Source organism: Saccostrea cucullata, unplaced genomic scaffold, assembly GCF_032062105.1.
Source record: "Saccostrea cucullata isolate Sc308-1 unplaced genomic scaffold, CSIRO_AGI_Scuc_v1 ctg12758, whole genome shotgun sequence".
Lineage (NCBI taxonomy): Eukaryota > Metazoa > Mollusca > Bivalvia > Ostreida > Ostreidae > Saccostrea > Saccostrea cuccullata.
Genome location: NW_026925343.1, coordinates 1078 through 10599, shown reverse-complemented (window position 1 = coordinate 10599; position 9522 = coordinate 1078). Strand labels below are relative to the sequence as shown.

The 9522-nt window shown below is 32.1% G+C and overlaps 1 protein-coding gene across 1 annotated transcript; it reads right to left on the bottom strand.

The window, feature by feature from the left end:
• Nucleotides 1–3011: 3011 nt before the first annotated feature.
• Nucleotides 3012–5737, bottom strand: LOC134268635 (uncharacterized). The gene is made up of 2 exons (XM_062750891.1): nt 5591–5737; nt 3012–5272 (listed from the first exon to the last, which is right to left on the bottom strand). Exon 2 carries the CDS (start codon nt 5257–5259, stop codon nt 3598–3600), a length of 1662 nt encoding a protein of 553 aa, XP_062606875.1. The 5' UTR covers nt 5260–5272; nt 5591–5737; the 3' UTR covers nt 3012–3597.
• Nucleotides 5738–9522: the final 3785 nt, after the last annotated feature.

Genomic DNA, 9522 nt, shown 5'->3' with positions numbered 1-9522 from the left:
AACATCCGTCATTAATCTTTTGAGGTAGTTGATTTGCAATAACTTGCACATTTGTTGGCAAGTTTAGAATTAACCCCTTTTCAGCCATCTGACCCCCTGGTAAAATAATCACAGTCATAAAAATTTGAATCAGTGCAATCAATCTTTTCTCAACTAATGACAAATTTTGCAGTTCTGAAGGAATTTCAAATGTTTTTAAGCAGTTAGCTTCAGTGGATAAATATGGAACTTCCTTTTTCTTTATTGAACAATTACAAGTTTGACACAACACATCACTTCCATTAGTTCTTACGTGCGATAAGTTTTTTAGCTCTGTGTTTTTTAAATTGTATGTCTGGTTTTTAAATAAAAATCTGTCGCAACAAGCACATGAAAAATTTGGACGTTCTCTTATTCTACTCTCGTAAGCATGAACATGATTTTTATCATGCAAATAGTTCAAATCATGTCTTGTAGGATACCGGTATGCATCTGATATCGTATAAAAACATGATACACTATCAAAAATGTTAAAACTGCCACCCAAGCTTCCGTCTTCCAGTATCAGATTGTGTGCAGATCTCTCACTATCTTCAAAAGACACATTTTGATGAAAGTACTTTTGAGGAACATTAACTGCTTGTTCTACTTGTTTTCTCTTCTTTTTCTTCATTGAACATTTTTTTTTTGCTTGATAAGTTACAATAATTATGAATTTTATTTCTGCTACTACAATCGTAAGTTGTAAAATCTGTAATTGTTTTGTTGCGCACACATCCAGATTGCCTTTCTCTTTGCTCTTCACACAAGGTATTTATTTCATCATAATTTGAAATCATACCAGAATTAAAATTGTACCAAGGAAAATGCAGCGGAGTTATATCATACCTCATATTGCTGTATAATGTTGATACATATTGGAAAAATTCTTCTACATTTTCGAACTGAAGCATGACAGCATTCCCATTTTCATTAGGAAAACCAAAAGAATCTCTTTGATGCGAGTCAAAAACATAAACAGAGTTGTCACGTACATTACTATATACTGCCACAGTATTTCCTCCAAAAGTAACCAAATGAAAACTTGATATTTCATTACTCTCTAAGAAAGCATTTTCAAATGACATTGCACCAGCGTCTACATTATCACCATCATTAACAATGCCATAATACCTGTCAAAATAATATTCAATTTCACCAGGTAACCGGTTCAACGAATATAATGTTGATGGCAAATCTCGATGAGATAAATAACCATAGTCGCGACCAGATGACAAAATATGACCATAAAATTCGTACCATTAGCAACAGTTTGATTCAAATCACTGGGAGATAAATTTGATAAATCAGTCATATGTTTAACAAACATAAGCAGGGCAACTAAAGATATCGCAGTACATTGTACACCGTTATAGGGTTGAAATTGAGCACACCCTTGATGACAATTTGCTAACAAACTTCTTACCATTTTCTCCGTCTTCGCTGCAGCACCACGTGTATTGAGAATGTGAAGGATAAATACCGTAAACATCCGAATGCAAAAAACAAAGCGCGGGAAGGAAAATCCTTTGTTGATACTAATTTTGTGTATACCGATCCCGATACAATGCTTTAACAACAATGAAAAAACGCCGAAAATTTCCGAATAATTATCAGCTAAACTTGTCAATGACCTACATTATACGAGTAAACAAAGTGTAGTGTTTTTAAAATACACATGATGTATTAATTATTCTATTATGAACATGAAGATTTACTTAAGGTCATTGGCAACGAAGGGTTTCCGGAGAAAAAAGGTTTATACCCAGGTTTCTTTACTTATGAAAAAAAGTCATTGAGAGTGATCTCCCGTATGGAATTCTCTAGGCGCTGAAAACAAAGAAAGCATATGTAACAGACTGAGGTAAACAAAAGCACGTGTGTTTTTCTATCGGATATATTCAACTCTACAGTAATAAAAGAAAAGCAGCGCTGGGTTTTGTTTACATTGTGTTGAGGGGGCAGACAGTTAACAGGTCGTCATTTAGAATAGGTAAATGATTGCTGGGAAGTGCAAAGGTGTGAAATAATTATGCTGAAAGTGTTGATAGCTAGTTGGACCGAATGAGAACGATTCCATAGGTTATGTGAATGATGCACCATTAAAAAGTTACTATAAATCCTTGCAAAAATGTTTTTTAACAGTTCGTTTCCAATTAAGTGAATTATAGAATAGAAACAAACAACCACTCTCTTGGATGTTATTACAGTAAAGGGAAGTAACTCAAAATTAAAGAACAGTGCTGGTATTTCTGTGTTTTGTTTCAATATTCGCATTTTCAGCCAAATTATATGCATGTCATCGGAAATAAGGTTTCAACAATGTGTTTTATGTATAAACCTTATGAAATAAATGGGTTTTAGAGAAAACGTATGGTTAAAAATAATATAGGCCCATTTTATCAACATTTTACATAGGAAATGCATTGAAAATTGTAAAAACATTGATTTGACAAAATCGTTAAAGGAAGGCTGGCTTGATGGGTAAAAAGGACCTGAATTGAACATGTTTGGTACCATTAAACCTGTTCAAAAAATCTTGAAAAATTCTATACGAAAACCAGAAACGTTGCCAATGTCCTTAATATTATACACATTAAATTTTTTAATCTAAAAGCTGTAAATAGTAATTCTGAAAAAAAAAATTATCTCGCAGAAAAAAAAACTGTCCCGCAGAAACACAGTCACAGTTTTTAAATGTATATCAAATAACGGACCGCCTCCTGGCGGCCCGTAATAAAAAGAATTTTTAAATGTTTATTGTGTTGTGCGTTCTTGTTAAACATTTAGACGCTCTTTTTAATATATTATTTTATTGATGTTAAATATTTTTTTTTATTTAAATTGTTTGTTTTCACTCCGCAGAAACGCACAGCGACTTCAAACTTTCATATCATATAACCGACCGCCTCCTGGCTGCCGGTAATAATAATTCTTGAAAGTGTAGATATATGACAGATTTGTCAGTTTTATTTACATGTAGATCATTATACATGTACCTGTATATATTATCTTTACATTGTGAATATACACGAATTTTATGATGTTACAATTTAAGTATGTCTTAATTCAGGAAGATCATATTTCTATATCATTCACCGGTGAAGAATGTTTCAATTCTATTCATATGATATATATAATTTTTATCTTTGTAACATGTTTTAAATGGAAATTGGCTATACAACCATTAATAAATCACATAATAGTGCTTTGCTTTAATTAAATTTGTTACTTATTTTTTAGGTTATATCATATAAAAACTCTAGTGTACTTTCCCAAGCACCAACTGTCTATCTGTCTTTCTGTAAACTTTCACATTGTCAACCACTGGACCAAAGTTCAACCAAAGGAAGTTCAGTAGTTACAATGAAATCAATGCATTTATATCCAGTAGGAAATGTAAAATTCGTTATATTAACTACTCAACATTTCTTTATCCCCAAAACCAAATCAACACAAACCCATATTTTCATAATCCTCAAAACCTTGACGTCACCAAAATGTTATTTCAATTAACAAATATTATTAAGCACAGTAAATGGGTACAATAGTTTCTACATGCTACTAACATACATGCCTCTATTTAAAATATTTAATTTTCTTAATTTTTCCTCCATACTCAAGAACAAACAGATTGTTACTTTTGTCCAAACACATACCATATGGATCCTTCAGATCACAGTTATCTATATAATGGAGGAACTGTCCGTCCTGGTCTAGAATGTGGATACAGTGGTTATCACTGTCTGTTGTCAGGATCTGACTCTGGCTGTCTGTTGTGATACCATAGGGTTTAAATGGTTCGTTCTTTGTGGTAGAAGGATGACCAGTGTATCTAAATCGGAGTTTACCAGCTTGATTGACGACCACTACAGCACCAGCTTCAAAGTCAGCCACACAGATATCCAGGTTTCTGTTCTCACTAATATACTTGATAGAGTTATTTCCTGAATACAGAGGTTTACCTTCCTCATCAAATTGGATTGTTTGTTTCTCTACGGAGCCAGAGTAACAGACAATTTTGGATTGTGTTTGATTAACATTGTACATGGTAACCAGAAAGTCACCAGAGAAGCTAACACAGAGTTGTATAGGTGTCCAGCCCTGTAGTCTGAACATCTCCTTTGTCTGCCCATTCTTCACTTTATTCACAGTCCTTGTTTTCCAGTCAGAATACACCAGATTTCCATCACTTGTCAATACTACATCACATGGCCATTCCCCTGATTTTGTTTTGATTGACTTGATAAGTGAACCTTGTATGTTAAAGCATTTCATATCACTGACTTTAAATCCTCTTGTCCAGATTTCTTCTTCACTGAGACAAGTAACACTGCGGAGTTTTTCATACCCGGTATCTATAGTAGTGATAAGTTCTGGTTCTCCCAGCAGTTCTCTGGTTGATGTCCTTGGAGTCTGCAGTATGTAGCCATTTTCTTCTGTTGTGGTAGATAATGGTGAAAGAATTCCAATTAACTTATAAAGCTGTTCTCTATCTATTGGCTGTGGATTAAAAATGGGAAGGGATACTTGAATTTTAGGAGGAAGTTTACTGAATTCGTTGTTTTTGGAGCTGTATTTTATGATCATAGATACTTCATTGGATTCTTGAATCTTCTTCAAGTTGAGCAGAATTTCTTCAAAAAGAGATTTTAATTGTTTGATTTCCTTTGCATGTTTCTTCAATATGTCAAGGTGTTTTGCTTTAAAATCTTCAATGTCTTTTTTCATGACATTGATGGCATTGTCAATTTCTCTGTGCCATTGTTTTCCATGTTCTGTCACTGCTGTTGTAAGTTTCTCATATTCTCCGTCTAAGTTAGCTATCTGTGTTTCTATATCAGTGGCAATTTCTTCATATGTAGGGGAAATAATGTCTTGTAATTTCTCTGTAACTTTTGCAATTTCATTTTTCTTTGAGTTGTAAACTTCCTCAAGGATTAAAAATTTATGTCCTTCATGTTGTTTTGATGCTGAGCAATAGGAACAAACAGGAATGTCACATTCCTTGCATTGTAAATCACAGGGTTTGGTTGTATGTGTTGCACATTTTGGATAAATTAAGGTTGATTTTCTTTGCTGGAATGGGACAATTTGGTGTCTGCTATAGTCATCAGCAATGTGTTCTCCAATACAGGGTTTACAAAGGTTGACATGACAGAAATCACAGTACATCTGTACTATAGATGCCTCACAAAGGTCACATCTGATCACATCTTGAGCATTTTGGCGGGGGTCCATAGTAACTTAAGTTCTATAAAGATAATTGTTTAGATATAATTCGTTGTTCATTTAGAATATTTTAAATAAAACTTACATTTGATTAATCATGGTAATAGTAACACAAATCAAAATTCAAATTTTTTAACACACTATGATAGGTGTTTGATTATATTCATTGCATCGACAAATTCTTAGAGTGAATTGATACTTGACTTTTCGTATTTAACTCAGAATACCTTGTTGCAACCAGAATCATCAAAAGTAGGCCTTTATTTCTTATCAGTTTATGACATACAGTAATCATACAAACCGAAAGTAATAAACATTTATTAAGTTGTTTTTCTTTTACCGTTTAAGCAGAAAAAATCCTTTACAACACTGGATGTCAGCGAGTTATTCTTTGTATCTACTTCTCAAACATATTTTCCTTTTTGGCTCAAGACTGTGACTGTCCACACTATTGTTTTACAAGGGATGATAAAAGATACCCCCCGAATCGTTACGCAAGTTCAAGATTGAAAATTAGAGTTATCTTTCTTGCCTTATTTCTTTTGATGTTGCATTTATAGTACACCGCCAAATAAAAACCCACCACCGAGTGCTTGCAAGGCCAAGAACACTAAATATAAAATCTCGTGCGACTGATCAGGAAAAATTGGGTCATTGATTTCGAATCTTTGTCAACGTGTATTCAGATACTCCACATTGTTTTTGTTTTACTTACCAGAGAATAAAGCCGTAAAACTGGTAATAGGTTGAAGTTTCAATAGGCCTAAATGTAAAACGGTATTAATCATTTTTTATTCGCGAGACGTTTATTTTTGGGTAATTACACGAGAGGGTCTTTTCGCAAACAATCACTTTCACGTGTAATTTTATAATTGGCATTGAATACACCAAAGACCATCATTCAATAAAATTTTCTCGCGCTCCTAATTAACTATCTCGCTAAAATAAGGTGTTGCGAAAAGCTTGTGATCTACATTATCTAAATAAATTGGAAAAAAAATCTCAATCATAGGATTAGCTTTTTTTCTTAAAAAAAAAATGGGGACTGGGTCGTGTCGAAATTTATCCGAACTACTGATTATACTGTACATAAATGATATATACCTTTTTAACTCTACTTTAATCGGAGCTAAAGAGAAATAAGTTAATGCGAAGTAAGTTAAGCCTACATGAAACTAAATAAATTGGCATTATATTCTCCTTTGTGAACGCTTTTCAAATCTAATTCGCAGTAACTTTCGTTTGATTAATTTGAATTATGATCTTCGTTTGAACAGGGCATAAAATTTAAGGGTGCAATAGAACCCGAATCGTATCTTCGTCTGTGATTTCATTCATAATTTCGTGAAAATTTTGCATTTGCTACATTTTATATAGCTCACCTGAACTAAAAGCTCGTGCAAACTTTTATTATCAATTTTTTCACATTGTCTTTCTACATCGTTGTAAAAGATTTTTTTTTCCAATTAACTTGTCACAAAGTATCCCTAAGAAAAGTGGACTCATATATGTTCAAATGAAGTGTTTAAGTGAGATAAAAAAAATAGTAATATGTAATTGACTATTAAAAAAACTTTTTCTCAATAACCACTGGACCAGAAAGGGTGATTTTTATTTAAGCTTCATTATTAATCATTAAGCGATATTAAAGAAAGACTGTGTTAATCTATGAAATTTTTGTAGGAAAAAGTTTTCAAGTTTTAATCATAAAGGTCCCAAATACAAATGTAATGCTTTTCTAACAAAAATTTAATATGAATATCACACCCCCCCCCCCCATTTTTAAACTAATTTAAAAGAGACCATAGTAATATTTGTAATATAAGTTTTGCAGGACAACAGTTTACAAGTTTTAATCATACAGGTTTTGAATTATACTTATTCAACAAAAAATGTGTATGAATATCACTTTTTGTTCTATTTTTTAAACTAATTTAAAAGAGAAAATATGGTAATATAAGTTTTGCGGGATAAAAGTTTATAAGTTTTAATCATACAGGTTATGGATAATACTTTTTCAACAAAAATGTATATGAATATCACATTTTCCCTGCATATCGTTGTAAAGTAGAATCACCAAAGACAGTTCAGATGAAAAAAGCGTACTAGTGAATACCATTATGGCCCATTTAAAGTCTCACTACAAAATCTGGGAAGGACACAAGTTTTCTGCCTTTATCAGCCTGCTGACTAAGCTTCGAGGAATCAGTGAGAAATATCATACCGTTTATCATAAGATTTGTGAGGACAAGGTTCTTATAACAAAGGTATACATATGTAAATTATGGTAGTGTCTTCGAATTTGTACACACCGTTGAAAAATCGTATATACCAATCTGAAATAGATACATCAAATATATATTTTAATAATTTGAAGTTGTTTCAACAAATATTTTGTCTCTTACGTTGTTTCAACCGTATAAAAATTAATTTTTTGATCGGACGCTACCCCGTGCGGACGGCCGACGTCGCTTTACTTTGTCGAGTTTTGACACATATTTGTTAGTATTTTTTGTTTAGTATTTGTACTTTCTATATAGTAAGCGATACTTAAGATATAAAATGGTTATAGCCTCTTTATTTAAGTTCCATGAAATTTTTATTAATTTTTTACTTGTCTTATATAAAAATAATCATTTTAATCCGAAAACTTTATATCAGAGTTTGTCATTTCAACCCTGGTCCGTGCGCACTATCCGCGACCTTTAAAGATCCAGAGTTTTACAAAAATATTACGTTCCATAAAAAAAATTAAATCATTCTGATTGGTTTTTTCGTAAGAAATATTTTGTTATACAAAAGATGTATACAAAACCATTTATTTTCACAAAACCTCATTGTCAATGGATTTTTTGGACAACCCTCGTATTTGTATACTGTGATGGGAAAATTATACCAAAGTTTTAATATTAAGTAAACAAACATATGATGTCTTGATGCCTTGAAGTGACAATGGATAAAAGGCAGCTTTGATTTTTGTATTATGTGATTGTATATAGATGTCTTGGGTATACATGTGTATCTTTACCGGGTAAGGTTACATTTTGTTCGGTAATGCAGACAATATGAATCAATTTGTCACTCTGGTATTTATATGCATGGATTTAATCCCTTTAAATTTCTTTTTTTTTTTTTTTTTTTTTTGCAACTAAATATTTTTATCAGTTAAAAGAGTGTTTTAATTTTGTATGAATATTGATTGTCCTTGCAATTAAGGTGCTTCAATTTTTATATATATATTACAGACTCTCAGCAACATTTCTGAAATTTTCCACGAATAAAAAAGTAAATGTTAGAAATGAAACAAGTTAGAATATGATCCTCTTGCTTTTGTTTAAAAAGGAAATAAAAAAAAATAAAACTCTTCAAATTCAAAGGGACAGAACTCTGATGAATATATTTCATATATAACAAAAATCCTACTTTATCTCTTAATCCTTAGAATGAGTGTTAAAGGTATATCTTCTATTAAAACAATCAACATTAAATTCAAACAATTATTAAAAATTCAGGCATACAACAAGCAGCTAAGATGTATAGTAAGAAGTTACATTGTATGTCAAGATCACATGATAGCAGTAAAAAGTCCTGTAAGAAATGGCACCTGATCCCACCCGTGATGTTTTAGAGGTCCATGTTTGCTCTTCTTCTGATTTCTATATATTTGACATTTGGGCTTGATTACTGTTCGTTATCTTCATATAATTGTATGCAATACAAAGTTCACCATTGTATGATTTTCACTAGTGCAGGTTTCTAATTGACATGTAAAAATTATGGACCCTGGAGGACAAGAGTTTAGATAATTAGCTTGTCCCAGTAAGCCATCTTGAGAGGAAGACATTAACTACAAAGTTGATTGTAAGTATTGATTCCAGTTCGTTTATTTATTTACAAATCCTGGGCTTAGGGTAAGGATGCAATGTGAAAGGGGGGGGGTAATTTAATTTTATTTTGTGCAAACACAGTTGGGGGCTTTATTTCAATTAAATGAGAATTGTCGCGTTTTTCTATCTTTATCATATATTCGATCAATTCATACTATCAGTGCAAGATATATAACTGTATTCAGCGGCAGCTCACACAAATTGGTCCGACCAAAATAGTTCCATCATGATTAAGTAGATACAATATTACTGTTCATGATAAGAGTGAAGTTGTGTATTTCATACGTTAAAGAAATCAAAAATAACGTCAAAATATTATTAGAAAATCACTTTCCCCCCGAAATGCAAATAAAAAATATCAATATTCCTACGCTCGCTCCCTCCT